The 26,282-nt window shown below is 37.4% G+C and overlaps 1 protein-coding gene across 1 annotated transcript in view; it reads left to right on the forward strand.

Moving 5' to 3' along the window:
- The window catches only part of LRP12 (LDL receptor related protein 12), a 51,076-nt gene extending 26,470 nt beyond the window's left edge, over positions 1 to 24,606 (forward strand). The window contains exons 2-7 of the mRNA XM_065752223.1: positions 3,064 to 3,120; positions 8,951 to 9,086; positions 10,918 to 11,120; positions 16,203 to 17,304; positions 17,926 to 18,058; positions 21,367 to 24,606. Of these exons, the coding sequence (XP_065608295.1) occupies positions 3,064 to 3,120; positions 8,951 to 9,086; positions 10,918 to 11,120; positions 16,203 to 17,304; positions 17,926 to 18,058; positions 21,367 to 22,230 (2,495 nt within the window). The 3' untranslated portion in view covers positions 22,231 to 24,606. The remainder of the gene's footprint in view (positions 1 to 3,063; positions 3,121 to 8,950; positions 9,087 to 10,917; positions 11,121 to 16,202; positions 17,305 to 17,925; positions 18,059 to 21,366) is intronic.
- Positions 24,607 to 26,282: the final 1,676 nt, after the last annotated feature.

A 26,282-nucleotide genomic window follows, 5' to 3' on the forward strand; every position in this document is an offset into this window, starting at 1 on the left:
GGCACCTGCTGCAGTTTCAAACTTCACTCCCAAATGGGAATGAACTGCCAGTATTTCTTGAAAACATCAAGAAATATCAAAGCATATTGGTGACCTAAGACATCGTTTGATATACTCATATTCTGCTGTATTTAATAGACCAAAAGGAAATTCAAAGATAATAATGTTACTATATTTTAATGACAATTACTGCCCTGTTATCTCGTATATAGATGTTTCAGTGCACTCTGTTTGTATGGAACTGTGACACAATTATCATAGAATCACCAAGGTTGGAAAAGACCTCCAAGACCATCCAGTCCAACCATCCATCTACCACCAGTATTTCCCACTAAACCATGTCCCTCAGTACATCTTGATCACCTCCAGGGTCGATGATTCCAGCACCTCCCTGGGCAGCCAGTTCCAGTTTTTCTAATGCCCAACCTGAATTACACAATTTGAAGCCATTCCCTCTTGACCTGTCACTAGTTACCTGAGAGAGGAGGCCTACCCCCACCTCACTGCAACCTCCCTTCAGGCAGTTGTAGAGGGCAATAAGGTCTCCCCTGAGCCTCCTCCATACTGTACAGTCCCAGTTCCTCAGCTGTTCCCCATAAGACCTGTGCTCCAGACCCCTCACAGCTTCATTGCTCTTCTGTGGATATGCTCCAGGGCCTCAATGTTTTTCTTGTAGTGAGGAGCCCAAAAATAAACTCAGTACTCGAGGTGCGGCCTCACTAGGGCTGAGTACAGAATTGTTGAGATCTTATAAGGATCATTGTCTAAGAATTTTATGAAGGTGTCAGCAGTTAGTAAGTAATGTTTAAATAGCATCTGAACACAGCATTGCAGGGAGAATTTTGAATGAAAAAGGAGGAAGGAAGTCATAATTTGGGGACTTCAGAAGCTTCATCTTTAATGGAGGGTTCTTGGGATTGAAATATAGAAGCTTCCTTTGGTGTTATAGTATTTAGATCTGAGTTGACTTTATCATCACACATTAGTGCTTCTGACCAAACACAGAACCTAGCTTGAAAATAAAGGTAATGTCACTGTATTGAGCTGAACTGTTTGATCACGAAGTGTATTTAGAAGGAAAATATAAAAGTGTTCCATTTTGCATACTGATGTACTTTTCATTATCACAGTTTTCAGTGACTGTGTACAGGATTTGGGTTCAGGTTCCCATTTTAGTATACTTCTGGTTATTATTTATAGTTTATTTTATTCAGTATCTTTTGTATATGAATTGCATACATCTGTGAGCAACCCCTTTTTAAAAATACACAGTTGGTGAATAATCCCTACTATAATTCTCAAGATATGAGATTTCAAACATAAAACTAAATATCTTGAAGTATGGTAACACTTTTCTTAGGTTGATTGAAGTAATGGAAAACAAACAGATCAGAAATGTGCTAATGTGAAATCTGTTATAAATAAAACCCCTTTGTATCAAAATGGTGTTATTTTGTACATTTACAGCTAACTGTTACTTGAGGACATGAAATCAGTGAGAAGCGTTCCCTGGGTGTCAAGTTATGTGCAAAATGGAGGAATTATTTATAGAATAGACTTTTAAAAATTACAGGCATATTTGATTTTTGAAAATACTTCATTGCATAATAGTTGCTCTCTAATACAGTAGTTGTAAGTAATTTTTGTGGTAAGGTTCTTCTGCCTTTTGAACTTCTAGGGGAGTTGTTACAATGGGAACTTTTTATTTAAATACAGACTTGGTATGTAAATAACTTTAATGAAATTAGCATATAAAATATGGGGAGAAGAAAAATTTCCCTTTAGGAGGCCAAGTTTGGATTGGAAAAAAAAAAGTAGACAGTGTTGTCCTATAAATTCTGATAATCGGTTTTCTAATTGTTCTGTCTTTGGGAAGTAAAAAATTTTGTCTTTGTGTAGTTGGTATCAACTTTGAAATGAATTTCTAAAGCATTTTATTTATAAGTGCTGCTACTGAGAGGTGTTGAGGTGCTTGTATAGATCTGTGTTCCAAGTCAACTCCGAGTCAGCAGTCTTTTAAATTTGATGTAAGAGTAATCAGTTTTCTGTATGTGTTGAAGGATCTCGTTACCCCCAAGATCTCACATGTACGTTGCGCTGGTGTAGAACAACTGATTTTGCCTGTTTAAAATAGGTGTGACATAGCACATCTACAACAGAACAAGCCTTGGAGGGAGGTACGATTCATGGGTTTAACAATTGTATTGTTGATCCATTTCAAATTTTCAATTGACCAGCTGTGTTCAGAGCACCTTATTCATGCAAGCTGCGCTCTCCTCCTGAAATGCCTGGAAGATTTGATTTTAAAAAACATAGTAGAGGTTAAGAGAAAAGATGCAGAACAAAGGAGAGGAGGATGAGAGCTGTTCAGTGGGGGAAATATGCAAAAATACAGTTTGATCTGTCATGTCTCATAATAGGGCTGTCAGCAAATGCAGTTTCTTTAGTAGATTCTGTCACTTTGCAGAAGGACGTAGTGTGAGATCTGGAGGAACAACTTTAGTCCTTTACTTCCGATGAGTGTGTAGGTTTTGCTATTCCTCTTTGCAAGGATTCTTAAATTCAGTGAACATTGGTGGACTAGCTAGTTTTTGGATCTTTCTGGGAAAGAGTATAGGTCACGTTTAGTGTGAAATGGATGCTTGTTTTGCCAGGGCAGTCTTCGTTTCCATAGCATTTATTTCTGTCCAGGAGGAGATGGGGAATATGCATTGAAATAAACCTTTCTTTAAAAGATCACAACAGTGGGTGGAAAAATAATTCCAAATCTCCCATCTAAAGTGTCTGAAGTGTCTCAGAATTTTGCTACTATCCTCACTTTATTAACCTTCTATTGTATGTGGTTGTTCTTAATGTATTAATGATGGTTGTTTTTATTTTGGTTGTATAACTTTTTCCTCTAGTTTTTCTCTAACTTCTATCATAAAATGAACCCGGGCCCTGTAACATTTAATATTAATTAAAATATTTCCGTTTTGTTCTTTCTCTTCTGTAAAAGGGTATCTGAAGAATTTTTACAAATTTTATCTTGGAAATTAGCTTATTCATTATGTTTAATTTTAGGAAATGGTGCTCTTGCAGAACATTCTGAAAATGTGCATATTTCAGGAGTGTCAACGGGTAAGTCATTTTTTGTAATGTTTAAATTTCATGCATGACTTAAATAGTAAATATTGAAAGCCACCTGGTATCTTATGAAGAGATATTTGGCTATAAAAATTATTACTGCCTTTTGCAGCATGTAATAAGGAATGAAGCAACTGGAACATGGAAAAATTCTCATAAGATAAAATTGATACCTGCATGCTCATGAACAGATTATGCCTTTCTTAGTGGACTGCTTAATTATTTTTCCATACAAACATTGAACTAAGAGAAAAGTTGGTTTAAGTTGAATTGGTATTTTCTTTCCACAGTAAAGTTTTTTTGTGAAATGAAATTTATTGAAATGTAATTTTGAACTCTGCGACTATCAAATAATATAAATCCAGGAGTTATGCGTTTCACCTGATTAGATTAAAGCAGTAACTGAAACTACTGTACACTTGACTGCACAATTTATTTAATACAAGGGAAAAAAAAGAGTTTTAGGACTTGTGAAACTGAGAAACTGATGAGATGTTGGGAGAGTATGGGGCAAAATGGCAGCAAATGTTGCTCAAGGATTGCTTCATTCTCTTCCAGTCACTCAGCCTGGGCCTCTTCCAGGCAGCAGCTACCACTGCAACTGTTTGATATTAATGGTGTAAGAGTATGTCCATCAAGGCAGTGGTGATACCAGTGTATGTGCTTTGTTCTGCGGTGTCAGCAGAGCTGCTGGTCATGCTTTACGCTCCTGTGGTACAGGCACTCAGAGTATGGGTAGAAGAGTATATGCCTAATTCTGTTCATAGGGAAGCTGCTGTTAATCCTTGGAAATCAAAGTGATTTTGACACCCTTCTCTTACAGTCACAATGATAATTCCTTTCTGACAACAGCCTGCACACCTATATTATATTTGCCTATGCAGTTCCATTTTTAGATAAATGTATCAGCGAATGGTCTCTGTTACACCATACAACCTTCTGTTCACCTTCCATTGTTTGCCACACAAAGGCTGCCAAAAGGCTAATTGCAGAAGGTCTTTGCTACCCATTCTGGTGCTGCGTCATCAAGAATGTTGTTTTTCAACAATGATAATGCGCCGAGTATCTTATATAGTTTTTGGCACACTTAAGTAACAGCCCGGGCACTTGCTGCTGTTGGAGCAATTGTTGCTGTATTGTATAAAATGTCCTGAAAGCTGCATAGGTTTTAAGAATGTTTCACCCTTTTATTTAATGTAGCAGGCATGTCACAAGTCACTATATGAGCAGCAAAGCATCTTCTGGGCAAGAGGTGAATGGCATTTTTGACTCTGCTTTTGGTCCTTTGGCCAGCAGGCACAAACCAGCTGTGCCAAGGAGACAACACAACTCAGTGTGAGATAGCAGGAGCTGGGAGAGGGGGTTTTACCTCCTCAGAAGAAAGATCCAGTGAGGGCTTTCATTTAAAGTAAAAAATATTAAAAATATATATATAGTTCTGACTGTGCTGCATCTTAAAAAAATCAATTTTTTCCCTGACTACAAAGCTGTAACTTGAAAAATTGGGAGAATAATGTAGGGGGTTCTGTTAATGAAAACCTGAAGAAAGCACACTGGCAGACACAGTGGCATGTCCCTCATGGTGATGTGTGTATGCATCTTATAAGTTCAGTGCATAGGCCACGAGTAAGAGAGGATGGACTTGCATGATTTTTGGGTTCCTTTGAAAAAAATTTGTTTCCCAAAGGTGTTTGAATTTGGAGATCATATATTTCATCAGGCATACCTGGCCAGCTTTACATTTATCAAATCAATTTTAAGCAAAGGGTTTCTGTAAAATAGAACCAAAGACAGCTGGCCTTTAATCTTTTTAAATCCAACTTTAACTTGATTTTGAAACGAAGCAGGAGATTTTCTTGGACAGTTGCTACTGGAAAGGAATTTAAAATGAAATTATTGTCTTGATGGTAGATTTCCTGTCGTGCTGCTGCTCTAAAACTACATGACCTACCTCACTAAATTATGTTTTAATAGCAGAGACTACTGTGGTCTTCAGTATTTATGCTTCTGCTGTATATTATATCTGCCAAGCTGCAGGTACACCTCTAATATATGGGCATGCTTCTTCTACCAACAGCAATAATGGAATGTTGTCTCTTGTGTATAAGCTGTCACTACTGGACAAGTGTTAATGTCTTTAAAGTCTGAAAAGATGAGAAATATTTTCAGGTCTGACTTTGGGGTGTGTAGCACCATAATTGTCACAACTGCAAAATCATATTGCTTTTACCTCCATTTGAAAGACTAGAAAGTATTGGAGAAAAAACTTCACAACAATAAATAAAAAATATGTATATATAGTGATTACTTCTTGTCTGTTATGTCCCTGGATCGCAGAGCAAAGGGCATTTTAAATTAAAGGTTTTTCAGCCTTACCTTGAGGCAAGGATTCCTATGCCATCTTCCCCTGTCGTTCTCCAAATAAGACTTTGAGTGGCTCCTGAGAGTTACAGATGCAATAATTATCCTCCCCATTCATGGTTTAGACTTTATCGTAACATTATTCCCTTTTTACTCTAAGCTGTTTTAAAACACCTTCAGATCATTTATCCAGCTGCATTCATGTCCTTACCATGTCCAATATAATGCATGCCTTATCATCTTGTGGTTCACATTGAAAGCTAATTCTTTTATCTTTTCAACTAATCTCCTGGCATTACTGTGAAGATAAATCCCTAATCTCCCTCTCCCTGCTTTTCTGAAGTGACTTTTTTTCTTTGACATGTTGTTCACTGTTGCTACAGGTACTTTACCTCTCTAGATCTTACTACAGAATTTTTGAATAACCTTAATTATTTTCTTGTTAGAACTTGAAATTGGAATTTTGCACCATGAAGTTTTTATTGACTCTCTTCTGTTTACCAACCGACATCCCATAGAAAACTTGGAGTCATGTTCTGTAATGTGGGGTAGTGAACAAATCTCAGGAAGAAGGAAATAAAGGAATAAAGGGAATAAAGGACACCTTTTTTACAATTAGTGTTTTAAAAATCTACAGATCTACAAGAAAATCTGCATAGAGCAGAAAACCACATGCACAGTTTATCCTCTCAGCAGTATTTTTGCAGTCTGGCATGTGAAACATCCAGTCTTAATGAAATAGCTGCAATCTACTGAACAGACAAAATAAGCAGAATCACAGACTTAATAAAATAAAGGCTCGTAAAGGAAAGAATGTAAAACAGGTGGGATGCACATAAGCAGAATTGCAGCAAAAATACAGTGGTGTAGGGAGAATTGAGAGGAATGCAGGTACCAACAGCACCCACACAAATGCAGTGTGCAGGAGGGAGTTGGTCTCACCTCTGAAGTCTGGTAGCCACCAGCATGAGGAAAGCTGAAGATGTCTTGAGCTTGTGCTGCTTTTCATCTTCACTTTGGTACAAGGCAGCCTTCACAGTTTACTTTGGGTTTCTGTCATTGTTACTCCTTTGTTTCCTTTTTCCTGACTCTGATTCACACTCCTATGTTTTTGTAAGGGTTTGTTTTTTTATATATATATGACTCTGAAGTTACTGTTTTCCAATAGTTTTCAAACAGCTGAGGTCACTGGCAACTGAAATTACAGGTGCAAAATCTCCACAGCTTAGTGGGAAAATGTTTGTGTGCTGTCAGGTGAATTGTGTTTTGATTCCATGGATACTTTGATGTTCCTCATTATTCTTCAGGTTTGCAGATGAATAAAATATGATAAATTATATATTTTTCAAAAGCTTTAGAAAAAATATCCTACTTAAGCAAAGGTTTAGAAATTTATCAGAAAGGCTTGGTATTACCTTTATAAGGTAGGTGCCTTTTACAACTCTTTTATTTCAGAAGGTTGCACTTGAGTTTGAAAATCTTTCTGACAAATCACTCTCAAAACAGCAGCATTTCTGAAGTGTAGCTTCCTCACAGTCTTAACTATCTATTTTTAGAGCAAATAGATTTATTTTGTCTCCTTAGTTGTAAGAAAGATAACTTAGTACATAAACGCATGATAAGTATGCAAGTGCACTGGGCTTATCTAGCTCACCTTCAGTCATATTTTACCCTCAGTTCCTTAGTGTTGGCTTCAGAGGAAACAAAGGGACAGATGTCTTAAGTGAAGATATAGAAAACAGGGAGAAGTGAGACAGCTGGTACTGCAGCCCTCCTTTCGTCCTCCTGCCGGCTCTCCCAAATGAAAAACAAAAAGGGGGGAGTCAGGGACAAGAGAACACTGAATACTTGTAAAACTTCCAAGTTTTCAGAGTATTCTGAAAGCACCAGTCGATTATCCAGGTGTTTTCCTTGTGGGATTTCTTCCAAAGTTGTGCAACAAGTAAAAGTTGCTGTTTGTACCACTGCAGGGACTGGTCTGAGAAATTACAGCCGTCAGAAAGCCAATATAGGAAGTTTGCAGGGCTAATTATGTGCTAATTTACAGTTGCTAGCTGTGTTTGGAGTTTTCTGTTCAACAGATATATGCTATACATACATTTAAAGCCTGCTTTGGAGGTGAACTTTCTAAAACAGAGTGAACATCTGTTGAGTTGATTATGTGATGCTCTAGGATGAGATTACCTCTTTCAGGTTGTTATCAGACAAATTTAAAAGCTTCCTCAGAGGTTCTTGATGACAAAATCAAATATGTCAGTTTGTAAATATCCAGTAACAGGTGAATGTTCAAATAGCACGCATCACCTGGAGGTAATCTATTTTAAACCAATCACTATTTCAGAAGCAGCCAAGTAGCGTGTGGAATTTCCTACCAACATCTGTAAGCTTGATAGAAGATGATTTACACTTAAACTTTCTTTTGTGTGTGTGTTTTACTCCCATGACGATTACAAATGATTATTTATTTCAACTTTTGTGATGTTTTTCTTGCCATTCCTTCCATGTCTTTTCTGAACAGATGCAAAGTGTGCATCCAGAATGCTCATGCAAGAGTAATGTTCCAAAATACCGTGGTGTTTGAGCACCACCTATAGGGTCTCCTGGAAATTAAAATAAGAAAGCTTTCACTGAATAGTACAATTCTATTTTTCAATTCAAGTGCAATTCTGTTTTTCTGCATTTTGAGACTTTTCCTTTTCAGTGTACTTGGATGGCAGGCAGCTGAATTAAAGCTACTGCAGTAAGGTGCTCCTGTAATATAGTAAGAATACAATTGCTTAGTTACTCTGATTGCATATAGTTGGTCTTATAAGCTTCCCCATCTGTTAGCAGAAAGGTAGGTTTGCAAGTCCTTCTTAAAAATAATTTCTTTTAAAAATTAATTGTCACTATTTATAGATAAAGTATACTGCAGTAAGTATCCTTTCCCTTCCATGCTCTGGGCATTATGTGAATGAAGACTGTTTCCATGCCAGGGGCTGGAAGGGGATATTTAAACAATGGCTGTGTGTCTTTCTGCACAAGACAGGAATTTTCATCTACTCAATTACTTTGCTTTAATTTATGTTTAACCCTCTAATGTGTTTGTCATAAGGTATAAAGGTATAGTTAAATTGAATGGAATCTCTGTGACAGCTAAAAGATAAATGTAGGAAACAGTATTTCTCTAAATAAAGATGTCAAATTCAGTATATGTTGGTTTGTGGGCTTTTTTAAAATGTGGCATGCTAGCTGATGTTAGAAATTTCTGCAATTAAAACATTGGAAATTGTATTCCAGCTGACATACCGTGCCTTGTGCCCACTATGAGCTACCGCGGATGTTTAGTTTTTATTGGTATCTCATCTGATTCTGTGTGATATTTTCTCTGATAAATACTGATGATCAGTTGTATTTTTAAAAACCTTTAGGAAAAAATCAATCTAATTGTTTTCTGTGTGCTTTCAATATGTGTATTTTATAGCTTGTGGAGATATACCGGAACAAATTCGATCACCGAGTGGGACAATCACAAGTCCAGGGTGGCCCTCTGAGTATCCTGCCCGAATCAACTGTAGCTGGTACATCCATGCGAACCCAGGGGAGATCATTACCATAAGGTAACAGTGGTCCTGTTATTAACCACTTCTAGATATTTTAACTGCCAATTGTATGCACTAATTTCCTTTACCTTCTTGTAAATGTGGGACTTCTGCTTTGTCTGTTTTTTGTATCTTTCATTTTACCTGATTTACACTTACACAGCCATGTCACATTTGTTTTCTGAACCTTCTATGTATATGGAAAAAATATACTTTTCTTTCAAACTATGACAGCACGCAAGTTCTGCTGAAAGCACCGAGAGCTATTAGCTGATGGAAACAGCATCCATTTCCATTCAGTAGTGCAGGAGCAAGAGCTAACCTTCTGAAGAACAGTACAGCTGAAACAGACAAGCATTTCTAAAAATACCGTTCTAAAGTTAATGAGTCACTCTGGCTTTTTTCTTTTTCTTTTTCCTTTAATTTTAATACAAATTTCTAATCAGATTATATTAAGAGACTATAAACAAAATGCTAATATGTATTACGTGATATATTATAACAGTTTCAGTATTAAATGGCATGCTGTAAAGCTGAAGTGGATCATTTTCATGCCTGTTCCCTTCAATACCAAGTATACTTTCAAATCTGTAGAGACTAGAATAACTTTCTATATGCTTATTTATTTGATCTTTTTAATTTCCCTGAAATATAAGAGTCTTGCATTCAAAAATGCGTATGGGAAATTCTCTGATGCTTCATTACAGTGAAGTTTCATGGTGTGCCTGGAAGTGGCAGGGAATAAATAGCAAATCAATGAAGACAGTTGTGTATTTTTGGAAATGCTGACTTCCCTCACGGTTTTAGGTACATTTGGAAAGAAGTTGTTCACATTCTGAGTAGTTCATTCCCATTACTGCCATGAGGAAAATGGAAGCTTTCTTTAGCATTAAGATACAAATCAGTACTGCTACATAGGCAGTCCATCCTCCCAATTATGAAAATGCATTAATTGCAAACTTGGTTCAGTTTGTAGTACAGACCAGCTGACCTAAGAAGCAGCTCTTCATTATGAAGTATCTACTTTGACATCAGTTATTCTTTTCTAATTCAGTCTTTCTACTAAATATTAAACTTGTGCTAACACAATGAGTACATAGAACTGTTTGTCCATTAGAATGCTTTCTACAATTTTTCATACCGTTTATTTTTAATAAAATGTCTTTTTTCTCCCACATTGTTTTCTTCCACTCGTCTTCCTAGCATACATTTCACATTACATTTGTGGTTTACCACTCTGTTGTCTGTGCTGACCTGCTTTGCCTGTCCAATCTCCCTTTCCTGCTTCATTACCATGGCAGCATGTCTTTATATAGCTGTAGTCAAAGCTCGGGTAATATCTTCCGTGACATACCCACTGGGTAACTAAGCAGTGCGACTGAGGGCAACTCTTATCTTCAAGCATAGCTTTGAACGATTTAGCTGGACTTGCAGTGTCAAGTCCTGTCATTGGCAAAAGTGTAGCATTAGCTAAAGTTGTGCTGAAACTTGACTTATATAAAATAATTTAGTAATATATGAATGTCATAAAATGAGTGTAAAAATACAGTTTCTAGAAGATAATTATTGAAAATCTTGTGTTAAATGAAAGATTGATTTATTTTTATTCTTTATGTTAGTGAAACAGATTTATTACTAGTGGATGCAATGCAGTAATTGACAGAATGGATTCTTGCAGTCCTCCATAGCCTTCAAGGTTGAATTGCATTCTTACTGAGGTAGAGAAGCTGTTCTTTTTATTTCAAACCAGAAAAGTACTTCTATTTTATTTCCACTTTTATGTCTAGTAATTCATTAGCTTGGTTGTGTAATCCAGTTCAGTATGATTTTGACCTCTCTTTTCCTTCAGCTTTCAGGATTTTGATGTTCAGGGATCACGCCGATGCAGCTCAGATTGGTTAACAATTGGAAGCTACAAGAATATTGAAGGCTATCGAGCATGTGGCTCCTCCATTCCTTCACCATACATCTCTTCACAGGATCATGTTTGGATCAGATTTCATTCAGACGACAGCATCTCCAGAAAAGGCTTCAGATTAGCCTATTTTGCTGGTATGTTTCAAGTGATAACTAGTACAATTTCACAGTTTCATTTTTTTTCTGATTTAAGAACTATTTCCTTACGGTGGGATATAGTGTATGCATTTCCTATAGTGAGTTCAGGGCTTACTGAAGTCAGGGGAAATTTGAACTTTGAAAAGTATTTTAATCCCATACATAGCTCTGAATGCTTTGAATATTCAAAGCAAGAATTAAAATATTAACAACAATAAGCAGAATGAATAATTTTGGAGGAAAAAAACAGTTGGTACTAGGAAACTGGAAGAAGTGTTGGTTGTTTTTGACATAGCTTACATTTTTAATTTTTTCATTAGAATAAAGTTAGATTGTTTAATAGTTGACTAGACTTCTGAGTAGCATAATATGTCAAGACAGGGAAGGGGGATTTTTAAAAATCATTTTTGACAGAATTTGAATCGTATTTTCCCTATCTCTAGAAAGCATATCTCTTTAAAAAATAATAATTTAAAAATCCTATTCATACGATGGATTACTTCAACCAAGTACAGACATTATTTTGCGTGCACATATTTTTTTTCTTGGATAATCCAAGCATATGTAGTCCATGTACCAGTGGTAGTAGTTCGAGAGTGTTCTGAGATGGATTGTTGCTGTAGTAATTGTTGCCCATAGAGAGAGTAGGAAGCCGTTCATGGGTAAAGACTAGTTCAAACCTTTTTTATGGCCTTATGAGGAAATAGGGTTTTATGTAGTAGCCTGATCATGGTGTTAGTCCCCCTTAACAAATATACTGGATTCGATTCAGTTTTTTTTAATGTTTTTATGCTCTCTCGTGCGTGCACGTTTATACTCCATTTTCTGACCTGCTCCAAATCTCTGCATATGTATATTCAGTTCATCTCCTATGTAGAACGTTGCATGCTGTTATACCTACTTGTTGGCACTTATGCTTAAGAGTATTCCAGCAAGCTTCGGCAAAAGCACTGATGTGTTCTAGCCTGATCCAGGTTTGTCCCAGCTCTGTATTCTACAGTCTTTCTAATAGCTTTCTTTGCCCTGTCAGAGTTCCTTCACAAATTTTCAAGTTTTCAGGAGGGCTTATCCTTCTCTGTCACCCAGAGCCTGTGATAAAGTACCCTCCACGCTTCAGCTCTTTGTAATTTTGGGAGAAGTAGAGCAGGCATGTCTTTGATACTGACTCCGCTCTCAGGGCAGTGTTCCCCTGGGTTTTACTTACTGTCTCACAAAAAAAAAAAAAAAACAGGACTAAGTTACTGCCTAATGAGTAATCCTTTTCTGACTGCTTACTGCCCACAGACATGCTGTGTTTCTGTGGGAGGCATTGGCTTCTACCCTGCTTGTCTCCCAGTACTCAGTGGCTGAGAGGAAAGGCAACATGCCCGCCATGGGAGGGGGCTTTGAAAAGAGTAATATTGTGGATTTGGGTGGAGATTGGGTCAGCAGGCAAACCACAAGCTTTGTAGAGTTTTTGAAAATTTTCTTATCTTCTTCTACAGTAAGTTTTTTCTTTTGTTGGGTAACATGATTATTTCTTGTTAGCATCATTCAGTATTACTCAGCACCTCAGTTGAGATGTTTAATCCAGTGTTTCTGAAGGTCTTTTCAAAAGTGAAACATGTTTTTAAAAGTGATTCTTATGAAGCTGTTTGATCTCAGTCCATATATGGTCCATACCAGCTTGCCTGTGTCGCTCACTAGTGGGGGTGCACCCTCCTGGACTTCTATTTTCTGATTGAGGTCCTGTAGAACCCTTTCTTGTTTTTCTTGGCATCCCTTGCTAAGTTTAGTTCAAGCTGGGCCTTGGCTTTCCTGAACTCATCCCTACACAGCCTAGTGCCATCCCTATACCCTTCCCATGGTACCTATCCCTGTCTCCACTGCCTGTGTGTTTTCTTGCTCTTCAGTTTGATCAGCAGGTCTCAATTCAGCCTTGCCAGTCTCTTACCTTCCCTTCCTGACTTGCTACACCTAGGGATGGAGAGCTCTTGTGCACTGAGGAAAACTTACTTGAAGATCTGCCAACCCTGCACCCTTGCCCTTGACAACAGTTTCCCAGGGTGTTCTGTTGACTAAATTGAAGAGCTGGAATTCCTCTTTCCTAAAATTTAGCATCCTGTGGTAGGGCCGTCTATTACTTGTCTCAGGCAGTTGTCCTCAGTGTATTCCAGGAGTCTCACTGTCTCTCCCATCCTCTTCAGACCTGTTTTAAAGCCCACCTGATGAACCCCACTAGCTTTTCCCAAGGACTCTTTTCCCTCTTTGTGAAAGGCAAGCCTCATCCTGTGCCCACAAACTCAGCGCCTTGTAGGCCATTTGGTTGTCAAAAAGAAACAAAATCTGTCAATGGCACCAGCCATGAAGACAGGTATTTAAATATAAGATTTTTTTATTTGTTTCCATATCGTTAACCAATACAGGAGGCAGGAAGGAAAAGGTGGTCTGTGTATTGAATTCATTCAGCTGTCATCCCAAGGCCCTGAAGTCCCTCTTAATAGCCCTTGACCCACATGTAGCTACTTCATCTCCCCCTGTATGGAAAAGCATTAAGGAGCTGTGGACTGTCAGCTATACCAGGCTAGGTAGATTCCTGGTGGCAGCAGCCTGCTCTAAGAAGAGGGGTCTGCTCAACATATTGGACTTCAATTCCCTGTAGGGAGGAAATCACCTACAACTAATATCCATTTGTTCTTCAACAATGTAGCCTTGATGTTGGGGGAAGGCTTTTCCTGGTTTTTTTAGGGTTTTTTTTTCGTTTCTCTGGACTGAGTGGGCTGTTATTACTCACAGACGAGCCTTCCACATCCACTGCTTCACACTTGCTGTAGAGAGGCACCTGGGGGGTGGAGCAGGAAAAGAGGGATTTCGATTGCAGTTTCAAGCACAGATTTGCCTCCATCCACTCCTTTCCTTTGTGTTCTTGCCTCCAGTCTTGCAATTTTATTCTTCAACCTGATGGGATACAGACTGCCTTGGGTTTTGTATTAATACTGATTTTATATTAAGTATTAATTCTTAGCATGTAATTCATATTAAAGCTTTTTTGATGGAATGACTTCAGGATCATTGATTAAAAATGCTAAATCAGAGTCAAGTAGACAGTTCTTTTCTGGAAAGTTTGAAAGCCTATAGAAAAAAGAGCTTAGATTGAAATTGTATCCTGTTTCATTACTACAATATTGCCATGAATATTTTCATCTCCATATTTTATCTATCTTCTCAAAGTTTTTCCCGGTTCTATGAGGCAGCAGAAGCCGTGAGTTAGCACTAATCAGTGCTTGAACAAGTCCACCAATTCTTATGCATATGATACTGTATCTCCCTCCACCTATGCCCCACAGTCATAGGACTGCCTGGATGAATCTGAGAGTTCATATGTGCAAGTTTCAAATTCACAGCCCAAGTTCATCTGAAGTATTTCTCATGCTGATGCTGTGTGCGTTTTGTGTGTTTGAGTCAGAGCAAGATGGTCATATCACAGAATTGGAGGGGTTGGAAGAGACCTCAGGAGATCAATGAGTCCAACTCCCCATCGTTTATAGTAGATCTGTTATCATGTTTTCTTTTAATGAGTTAAGCATTTTCTAAAACTTAATCACTGGCAGCGCATGCTTTTCTTTTTGCTCTCCTCTCAAATTCTAATCAAACGCTCTTGAGCAGTTGCCGTAACACTTAGCATCTTACTGATTCCATTTTTTCCTATATTCATTATTTAAAAAACCTTAGCTCTTGTGGGATCTTTCAGATGCTGATTTTGCATCTTTTTTTTAATTGACTACTTCAGGGTAGCATATTTGTTTTTAACGCTTTCCAAGATTCTAATATATAATTAATAATAAATATAATAAATAATGAAAGAAGAATAGACGTGATATAATTTGATCTATCACAGCATATTAGTTGCAGCAGGGAAAATCAGGTCTAGATATATGAGGATTCGTATCACTTTGAATGGTTCAGCACTGAAACTCTGGAAATACTTGATTGGACAAGCCCTGAACCACCCAGTCAAACTTCAGTGAACCTTGCTACAAGCAGCTGACATCTATAGGTCTCTTCCAGTTTGAACTGTTATGCGATAAAGCAGTGTGAAACCTGCTTCTCCTGGGAAGGCTGCTTTTCATTAAGTTTGTCATGCTCCCTTTCCTGATTCTTTTTTAAAAAACCCAAGTATACTGTTAGTTAGATTTGGAATGTATTTGTCCAAATCACTTCTTGAATTGCTGCTATGTAGAACCATCTGCATGGCAGATGTGTTTTTGGAGGACTGACCATGACAGTTTGTGTTACAGCCAGTTTTACAGATAGTACAGTAATTTTTAGAAACTGAAGTGATTTTAAATGATTTGGGAATATTTCACTCAGGTAAGTTGTTACTGAAATGAATTTCTTCTGAGGTATGCTTTGGTGTTCAAATATGGATAATAAATAAATTCATAGGATTCATAAATGAATCGTTAAGAAAAAAATCTGGTTTCCAAGTATTTTTCAAGTGTAATTTTGTGCTTAGGCAACTGCATGCTTCCATTTTTCACTGCAGTCTTCTCTCTTCATTGCTGGAGGAGAGGCAAGAAAGGAAAGAGAGTAACAGGGAGAGATGGGCTTGTGGGAACAGGTGATCCTTCAACTGTTAGGATTTATGGCAAGAGAGGCTTTTGTGCAAGATCCTAAGTAGGAACCTGTGAAAACAGAAGAAAGAACTGATTGCTTTTACAAGGAAAATTACAGGAAGGTAATTGATACCGCAGGACAAAATGTTTCTGTATTTGGAGTGAAGGAGGAGAGAAACAATCTTTTCCTAACTTTTTTTTTTCCTGCTGTAGATGCCAAGTTTTTCAGTCAGCCTAAAAAAGCATTGTTTTCCTGGTTAAAGCTATTTGACTGAAAGTAGCTAAGAATGAGGCGTGCTGATGTGCTCAGAACTTAGACTTGAAAGATGCTTTATCTTGAAGCATATTGAAAGTTGTAATGACTTAACAAAGATTTAAAGTGGTTGTTTTGTCATTCTGAAATATCTGATGCAACCATAAAGTAATACAAAGTACTAAACTGTAAAAATAGAATACTTTACAGCTTATTATTTCTCTCCCCCAGGAAAATCTGATGAACCAAATTGTGACTGTGACCAGTTTCATTGTGCTAATGGAAAGTGTATTCCAGAATCTTGGAAGTGTAATAATATGGATGAATGCGGAGACAACTCTGATGAAGAAATCTGTGCCAAAGCTAATCCTCCAACAGTTCCTTCCTTTCAACCTTGTGCTAACGATCATTTCCAGTGTCTTTCTCGCTTCACCAAGCTTTACACTTGCCTTCCAGAATCTTTAAAATGTGACGGTAACATCGATTGTCTTGACCTTGGAGATGAAATAGACTGTGAAGTGCCAACGTGTGGGCAGTGGTTGAAATACTTTTATGGTACTTTCAGTTCTCCCAATTATCCTGACTTCTATCCACCTGGAAGCAACTGCACCTGGCTGATAGACACTGGTGATCATCGCAAAGTAATTTTGCGATTCACTGATTTTAAACTTGACGGTACGGGTTTTGGGGACTATGTCAAAATATATGATGGATTAGAGGAGAATCCACGGAAGCTGTTGCGAGTGCTAACAGCATTTGACTCTCACGCTCCCCTCACAGTTGTTTCATCTTCAGGACAAATAAGAGTGCATTTTTGCGCTGACAAAGTGAATGCTGCAAGAGGTTTCAACGCCACCTATCAAGTAGATGGCTTCTGTTTGCCCTGGGAAATTCCGTGTGGTGGAAATTGGGGTTGCTACACGGAGCAGCAACGCTGCGATGGCTACTGGCACTGTCCAAATGGAAGGGATGAAACCAACTGCACCATGTGCCAAAGAGACGAGTTTCCGTGTTCTCGAAATGGTGTTTGCTACCCTCGTTCAGACCGCTGCAACTACCAGAATCATTGCCCTAATGGTTCAGATGAAAAAAATTGTTTCTTCTGTCAACCAGGAAATTTTCATTGTAAAAATAATCGCTGTGTTTTTGAGAGCTGGGTTTGTGATTCTCAAGATGACTGTGGCGATGGCAGCGATGAAGAAAATTGCCCAGTCATTGTGCCTACTCGAGTAATAACTGCAGCCGTCATTGGGAGTCTTATTTGCGGACTGCTGCTTGTCATTGCACTGGGATGTACTTGTAAATTGTACTCGCTCAGGATGTTTGAGCGGAGGTGAGTAGAACAGCTGGACTCAAGTACTTAAATTTGTAAACTATTTTGTGTCTTTTAATGTTATATTTGAAACATTTTTCTGGACGTACAGTTATTGTTAGAGATATTGTTCTTCTTCAACTGTAAGAGGTTAGTTGAAAGGGGACAGAACTATTCCAATTACTTAACTGTTTAGAGTTAAGCTTTCAGATTGTGTTACACTATAGAGAAGCTGCTTTTCTGGAATCAGATTAATATTTCAGTTTGTGTTTAATAGCATGTTTCTTTTATTGTAGACTCTGTCATGCCAGAATTATGCACTCTTCAATTATTTTTAAAGTACTGTAAGCATCTCTAATGGTGCCTTTTATAATTATCCAAAGCTTTTGAGGAATTTATTGCTGCAGGGGTTTTTTGTTCTTTTATGAACTGGACAGACCCATAGGAATGACTGCAGGAATTTGCTATATTTCGAACAAATTAAATTGATATTTTGTCAATTAATTCTCTATCAAACTAATAAAAATAATAACATTTCATCTGCTGAAGGTTATTATTTGGATTATAACAGGCAGATGTAGTTTTGTTATTAAATATTCATCATAATTTTATGTAGTAAGAAATCTCTTTTCTCTTTGAAAGATCATTTGAAACTCATTTGTCAAGGGTTGAGGCTGAGCTGTTAAGAAGAGAAGCTCCTCCATCTTATGGACAGTTAATTGCCCAGGGTTTAATTCCACCAGTTGAAGATTTTCCAGTTTGTTCACCAAACCAGGTAAGATTCCAAAAGCAGGCAGACTCATTAAAATGTAACAACACAGTATCACACTATTTTAGCTTCCATGTGCTTTGTTTTGCTTCATAATGTTTCATTTTCTTCCTTTCACACCAGTACTGTTCTACTGAAGATTAGCTATTGGAAAAGATAATATGGTAGCGTATGGTACCACGTGGTTTGCTTTATGGCATTTCTAAATTTTTAATGAAGCAACTCTCTCCTTTATTATATTCTTTTAAAACTGGTTTTTGGTTACAATAGTCTTTTGTAAATTGAAAGTCTTAGTCTAGTGCTCTACTAGGGTTGGTGTTGCGTTACGTCTTGCATTTAATACCGTAAAGTTTACTGTTAGCTAGTGTTGGTGAGCATGTAAGAAGAATCATTACTACACCATAAGTGGAGCATTTTTTTCTGTTTTGAATATATCTGATTTCATTATACTTTCCTATAGATTTCAAGTATTCTTTCATGTGTTCTTCTACTTGTGAATATTATTTGAAACCAAGTATTCTTACAAGGATTATTTGTGGTGAACACCACTTAGAATGTCTTTATCATGTATTGTGTTCATTGTGATTGTTGAGCATGTGCTGTTCTTATGTGCTTTTTGTCAACTCTAGGCTGAGAATGATTATCTTTTTGCCTCCTTACCCTGTCCTCTGTTTTTGTATCGCATGACTGACTTCTTTGTCTTCTATTACAGTTATAGACTGTACTATTGTGTAATTAGTACTTTTCACAATGTAGGTATCTTCTGAAAGTGTCATGATTTTACTGAATTCCAACTGATGAAGACACATGCTATTCTCTTAGCTTTTCTACACTTACCTTCATTTCACACATGCACTTTTCTTCTTACTCCATCTATGTGACCTGAATATTTTTATTAACAATTTCTTCAAAGCTAGTTTGCATTACCCTACAGCACATTTGCTATTATTCCACAGCTTGGGTAGATGGTACAAACTGGGGATTATAATCTATCACAAGTAATTGTGTAGAGTAGCAATCTTTCATAATAACTCGAGTTACACACAGTGGTTTCTTAGTCTTTCAGTGTTACTGTGATTTCATACTCCCGTAAAAGTACTGATGCATGTGTATAGTTTTGAACAATGAAAGAATGTTAGTAAATTCCCAGTATGAAGACCAGTACTTCAGAGAAGACTTGGAGCCTTGAAAACCTAACTAGCTATACTGGGAAACCAGCTTAAAAATAAGCAACAGTAGGGAGCAGGGTGTTACCTTCAAAAATAATGAAAAATTCCTTGTAAAGTAAAGATGTTTCCATTTTTACTCCTATTTAAATCATCGTGATGGCATTGTTTAAAGAAATTTGTTCTTCAGAAGAGAGAACACCGGTAAGAATAAAAATTTAAGAGGCATTGTAAATTGAATTCTCTGAATTGCAAAGGTCAAATTGAATTTCTCATGTAATTAAGTGTTGTGAGGGAGTCAGCCATTAGATCAGGATGTGTTCAGCTTTCGTTTTGAATAATATATCTTAAAGTTATGAGTCTGTGTAGAACTGAAGATGCTTAGTGAAGATTTACCACAACTTAGTAGTCTTGAGCTAGAGAGGCCTTGGTTGTTCTGAGCTATAAATAGTGCTTTGTATTTTCATAGCTGGATTTTTAAGGGTTGGTAACAGTCACTCTCATACCCTTTGAAAGTAAAGCTACTAAGCAAACATATGTAACTTGTTTGAAAAGTCACGCCTCCTACTTATTTCCATGGAAACAACAATAACTACCAAGAGCACAATAACACTCATTCTCAGATACAAAACACTATTTTTCAGTGTATTCATCACTATTAGCTATGCAGTTTCATCAGCAGTGAATCAGAGTCTGCATGCCATGACCACAGAAATCTGCATAGCCGTCTGGAATATAGCTTGTATTTCATGTTACTGTAACCACTGCTGAAACTCCACTGCCTCCGTGTGCTCACCTGGTTGGTCTTCATAAATGTTCAGTGTCAGTGAATGCCAGTAGGTGCAGTTTTTTCTGCATGAAGAAATTCAATTCCCCACACCTCTGCTTCATATACACTTCCGTGTCAGACACTGTTTTGTCAGACTGCCCCTCTGCTGCCACCCGTCACACTGCAACAACATGTAACCAAGTATTGGTGGGATGTTTCAGCCTCTACTGCCATACCACCAACATCTGATACCATGGGCCAACGTAATAAAAATAGGAGGCATTACTTTTGAGCAGCCCTTGTATTTGTATGCTTTAATTAAAATATCATTTGAAAGGGAAGAGTTAGGTCATGAAGTATTATTTGGATAGTGCTGTATGAACCCCGTGACATCTAAAGGACTGTGGAAAGGAGTTGAAGGTTATAGCGTCGGATAAGTGAAGCTCATTGTAAAACAAACTGAAACACATACTGATATGTATGAAACACAAACATATCTGGGGCACTATTTTGTCTAATTTTGAATTAAGTTGTTGACCGAAGCCGAAGGAACTAGTATGGTTATGTAACCTTGCAGTTTAAAAGTTACACAAGGTTCTAAGCTGCAAAGTTTGAAGCTGATTGACTAGTAAATTTATACTAAAATAGGAAAACTTATGGTTTGAAACCCAAAACATAATTAAACTGAAGTGTTTAAAATATTTTGAAACTGGATTTAACTAATTATGCACGAATGGGGAAGAAAGAGCTAACTGCAAGTGTTTCTGTTGGAGATGATGTTTAATTTAATATCTATGTTAGGCAGCCCCACATTAGACAGTAGCAGATAGTCACCTCTGTTAAACCTTAGGGAGATTCTGGAAAATTTCTTCTTTAAATCCCAAACTTTGGAGGCACATTGCAATGTACTGTATTCTGAACGCTACAGTGATTACCTTACCTTCCTGTGCAGAAATCTGCGCTGAATGCGAGGCTCTGCTTTCTCTGTAATCAGCGCTCCGTGTGAAGGTTACAGCATATCTTCTTTCACTTGCCTTTTTTTGGAGGTCCTTGATTTGGGCAGAAATGAACCTTACATACTTGATTGCTATTTTTATTCCCCTTTTTCTTCTGTACATATTTCTTTTAATTTCCCTGGTCCTAGTTGTTTTTTTCCTCAAGAGAATCAAGAGTCTTTCAAACCTGATTTGTTTCAAAATAGCCTTTTGCTACACACACCAGATCTTTAATACTAAAGATGCGATATTTTTTAGTACTTAAGACTTCACCTTTAACCTTGCTGATAATACCTAGCTTGGCACAGTAGGTGCCGTCATTCTTTTGTTAGAACAGCGCCAGAATTCTGTCAGCACTTCATTGTTGTTTGTCTTCTCATTTAGGCTTCAGTTCTGGAAAACCTGAGACTGGCAGTGCGATCTCAGCTTGGATTTACCTCCATCAGACTTCCTATTGCCGGCAGATCAAGTAACATTTGGAATCGAATTTTTAATTTTGCAAGGTCACGTCATTCAGGATCACTGGCATTGGTCTCAGCAGATGGAGATGACGTTGCCAGCCAAAGTACTGGTAGAGAATCTGAAAGAAGTAATGCTCACAGAAGCCTGTTTTCAGTTGAATCTGATGATACAGATACAGAAAATGAAAGAAGAGACACAGCAGGAGCAGTTGGTGGCGTTGCTGCTACCTTGCCTCAGAAAGTCCCACCCGCAACAGCAATAGAAGCAACAGTGGGAGCGTGCGGGAGTTCCTCTGCTCAGAGCGGCAGTGGCGGTAACGCGGGTAGTGGAAGAGAAGTGACGAGCGTAGAGCCCCCAGGCACGAGTCCTGCACGCCACCAGCTCACTAGCGCGCTCAGTCGCATGACTCAAGGCTTACGCTGGGTACGCTTTACGTTAGGGAGATCGAGCTCAGTGAATCAGAACCAAAGTCCTTTGAGACAGCTTGATAATGGGGTAAGTGGAAGAGAAGAGGATGATGATGTTGAAATGTTAATTCCGGTCTCTGATGTAGCATCAGACTTTGACATGAATGACTGTTCAAGACCTCTGCTTGATCTCAGCTCAGATCAAGAACCAGGGCTTAGACAGCCTTACAGTGCAACACATCATGGTGTGAGGTCATGCAATCGGGATGGCCCCTGTGAGAGCTGTGGCATCGTACACACTGCCCAGATACCTGACACTTGCTTAGAAGCAACAGTGAAAAACGAAACTAGTGACGATGAGGCATTATTACTCTGCTAGGTACGGGTTGTTTAGGAAAGATTGTGTACAAGTTGGAGCAATATCTGTCATTGTTTTGTACTTCACAGTTAAAACTAGTTTTTAGTTTTAAAAAGTCCAGGACAACGTTATGTTAAAACTATTTTAGCCTGTGTGGTTGATTAAACATTTCTTATACTGGATGACTTTATGGAACTGTTAGAGTGAACGTTTTAATGGCTCTGAATACACAATGTGTGTATCCAGTATAACCTGAGATTATTCTTTAAACTGAAGTTATCTGGGTTAGCTTCAAATTTAGTCTATCCTGGTACTGTAGTTCAGAACAGAAACGTGGCCGCTCAAGACGTATTTGGCTGCCTGTTTAACCCCATATTAACAGGTGAATTTGTACAGAATTGTTTTCCTTTAGGAATTGACTCTGTTGTATTATTGCCAACATACTTGTAATTTAATATACTAAATGCTGGTAAGGATTGTTAATGCAAAATATGTACTTTACTTTGAGTTTATACAACATTTTGTCTAAGTATTCTTCAATTTCATTACAATGTGAACTTATTTAAAGGGAGGAGAAGATTTCTCCGGGAGCATTCTTTTTCTTTCAGAAGAGCAAAATGCAATGATTCGTGAATTCTAGATATAATAGGTAAACTGATGGCAAAAGCTTTCCATAGCACTGACTTTCCCAAACTGCAATCTAATATGATACAGCCAAATAGTATGTAAAGCCCCCAGTCACTAGTCTTTTTAATTTGAAGTAAAAAAGGGCCGAAGATATTACTGTGTGTTAGCTTTTTTTTAATATCTGATATGTACAAATACACTACAGAGTAAGTTCCAACTGGTAGTAGATCTTTCCCTAATACTGTAGGGTATAAAGCTTGTTTGGACTCAAGGGATTTGCACTAAAATCATATTAAGGTCTCTAAATGAGCTTAGTGCACAAGCACTATCACTTTAAGTACTATTATTGTCTAATATTGCAATGGCTATATATTTCCATGGCTCTTTTCTTGGGGTGTTGCATTTTTATTGCAATTGAATTTGCTTTACTAATTCCCTATTTATTCATTGTATTTAAAAACTGGTTTACTTGGTTGCAGACTGGTTGTTTAAAAAGAAAATCCCTTTCCATGTTTTTTTTTTTTGTTTTTTTTTTTGAATGATACTTCATGTTGGAGCAAAACGGATCAAAGGAAAAAAGCTCATAACTTCCAATTTTGTGATAAGCAGGTTAATACGTGGCTACTGGCTTGACAACAAGAATCTACACCTTTTAAAAACAAAAATGTCAACTACTGTTTTATTTATTCTTTGCCAGTCTGTTTTTAGTAGGCTTAAAGATCCAGTATGAAATGTATTTGTGTGTGATTGTATGCTATTTATTAAATTTTAAATACTTTGTTGAATGTCATTTTAAAGCATGTTTAAAGTCTTGTGCATTTCTGTCGTGTTATGCTGTCGGGCAGAACTGACTAAAATGTTTTAATATGTATCAGAATTAAATTGAATTTTTGTTATGTTTTTGAGGTACTTTTAAAGATAAATCCACGTCTGGCTTTTTATTTTACTTTTTTAAAATCCTCATCTCTGAAGTACAAATCACATGCAGAAAAAAAAACAAATAATCGAATGGATTTGAAAGTGTATATATCTGTCCTCTCCCTCTCTTCATTCACAGTCACGGGGATGAGAAAAAATGAACAATTTTACCATCTGGTGGATTTAATTCACAAGAGTAGTAGGTAAACTCTGAGCTCAGAACACGGCTGTGTAGATTTGTGCTTTTGAGGAACTTATGTGCAATACAGTTGTAAAAGATTTTATTATAATAACCCACGCGGTTTCAAGTTTCAGAACAGATCACATCACACTGGTACCAGTTCAGGTACAGATTGGCCCATAGTTACACATACCTGAGTAAAAGTCATCGATGGCCATTTTTATTCACATTGAATAATATCTAAATCTGTGGGTAATCTTTAGTCTGATTTCAGTGGCGTTGCTTATAGAGCAGGCAGTTTTGCAATATGAATATGATAACACACTCTAAAATATATGTGAGTGGTGTGTCCTGGTATAAAATACTGGGTTTTTAAACCTTCCTAATTATCATTAGAAAGTGGTTATGGAAATGTTTGTCACTGAGGCAGATACATTTTGAAGAAAAAGTCTTCATAGAACACCTTAGTTATATACACACACAAAGTGATCTAAAGTGGTTCCATGAAATGCCCCAACTAGCATGTACCTATGGTCTCCAAATGCAGATGTAAAGTAGAATACAATGTTTAATTTGTTTTAAAGGATAAATGCTACACATGAAATTGAAAAGTTGGATTTGATTGAGAATTTGGAAATTTGTAAATAAAATTCATATTTGTATGAGGCTAATTTGTTGCAGTGTTTTTTTCTTGGTGACTTCAAAGGGAATTTATACAACAGTGATTGGATTTACTATTTAACTGAGAGTTCTTCAACTCGTGTAACTTGATTTTATTTTGGAGCTGCCTGAATCAGCATTTTGTTGAAGTGACTTTTGATTTCAGTCTGCTGCAATGCTAGGACATGCTGAAGAAAATTCAGAATGATTAACTGCGGAGTTATTTTCTGTATCACTTTTACCTGAAGGGTTTGAAAAACATAAGTTACTGTGATTTTTCTCCTCATGTAAACTTTTGAAGGTAAGGAAAGAGTTTGTCATTGTTTCTTTTCACATATCACATTTTTTTTGGTTGATGTGATTTGCACTAAAATATTAAGAGGACTAAGCCTCCAGTGTTACCAAAGCCAAGTCCATTTGCAGTACAGCCCAACAAATATTGCTGATAGATCTTCTTTCAAAGTAATTTCCAGGAGAAAATGCTGGGGTGAGTCGCTACGTTGTGTTCTATTATCCATCCAAAAGCCAAAGCTGGAATTTGGGTTCAGTCTAGGTAAATCATGGTTCACATTCTGAGCACATATTTCTCAGTGAGTCTTTATGCTACATACTTGCTGCAGACCAGAGTTAAAAACAGGTTTTCCTGTTAAGATCGGTTTTTGCTTCATTTGCAAAACGTGGATGTTTTCTGGCCTGTTTCATTCCCCTGGTGCTGTGAAACTGCTGCAATCATCTGGAAGTGCTGCACATTTTCCATAAATCTGTCTTAAGTCAACAGCATTAATCTCCTGAAACTGTGATGAGTGAGGTTTGGGGATTGTTTGTTTGATTTGCCTGTCTCTCTTTTCTTCCTCTCCTGTGAGTTTCTGAAACTATGTAGTTGGTAACTGAGCACTTCCAGGATATCACCTACAATTGAACTGCCAAAAGTGGGGTATGGTTTGAAGGAAAGGAGGACAAATCTTTCACTTTGCCAAGTCACTGTAAGTTGGATTAAGTAAGCAGACTGATACTCAAAATGCCTTTTTGTTATTTTCTTTCCCTGTTCAAGGATTGGTTAACTACTGTTGTTAACTTTTCTATATGTAAGTAAACTGAGTTCTAACTCAATTTCTGACTTCATAGATTTATAGTGCAACATTCCTTTCCTGTCGGTATATTTGTGCAGGTTAGGCTTCCCTTTGCATCCAGTCCCACACCAATGTGTATCTGATGGGGGAAGTAAATGTAGCATTCATTAAAGTAATATCTAACAAAACATTCTCCACAACTGACAGGGGTTAGCAAGAGAAGCAACTCTTGAAGCAGCTTAGTTTAGTGATTGCTGTTCTCACTTTGAGAAAGCGCATTTAGGGAAAGATGAATAAGGCATAGCTGAACTTTGTGAATATCCTGGCACAGATAATTGTTTCTAATGTTTTCCCCCATGAAATCTAGCAGAAGAACTTAGCTCTCAGCATTAATTCCTCCCTGTGACCAAGAAGCATTATATTGTCAAAGTCAACAGAAAAGGTACAATCTGACAGAATCTTTGCTTGCACTGTTTGAGTCCTGCATTACAGTCACGTGTGCTGCTTCTTCTGCTGGAGGGAAAGGGCTGGAAGACAGAAGGCAAGAAAATACAACGAAAAGGTAAGTCACTGTATTTTGATTTTGAATGACTAGGGGGTCTAAAGGAATAATTATC

Source organism: Cyrtonyx montezumae, unplaced genomic scaffold (genome assembly GCF_038088225.1).
Source record: "Cyrtonyx montezumae isolate F1298 unplaced genomic scaffold, pur_monq_1.0 scaffold_8, whole genome shotgun sequence".
In the NCBI taxonomy this organism is placed as follows: Eukaryota; Metazoa; Chordata; class Aves; order Galliformes; family Odontophoridae; genus Cyrtonyx; species Cyrtonyx montezumae.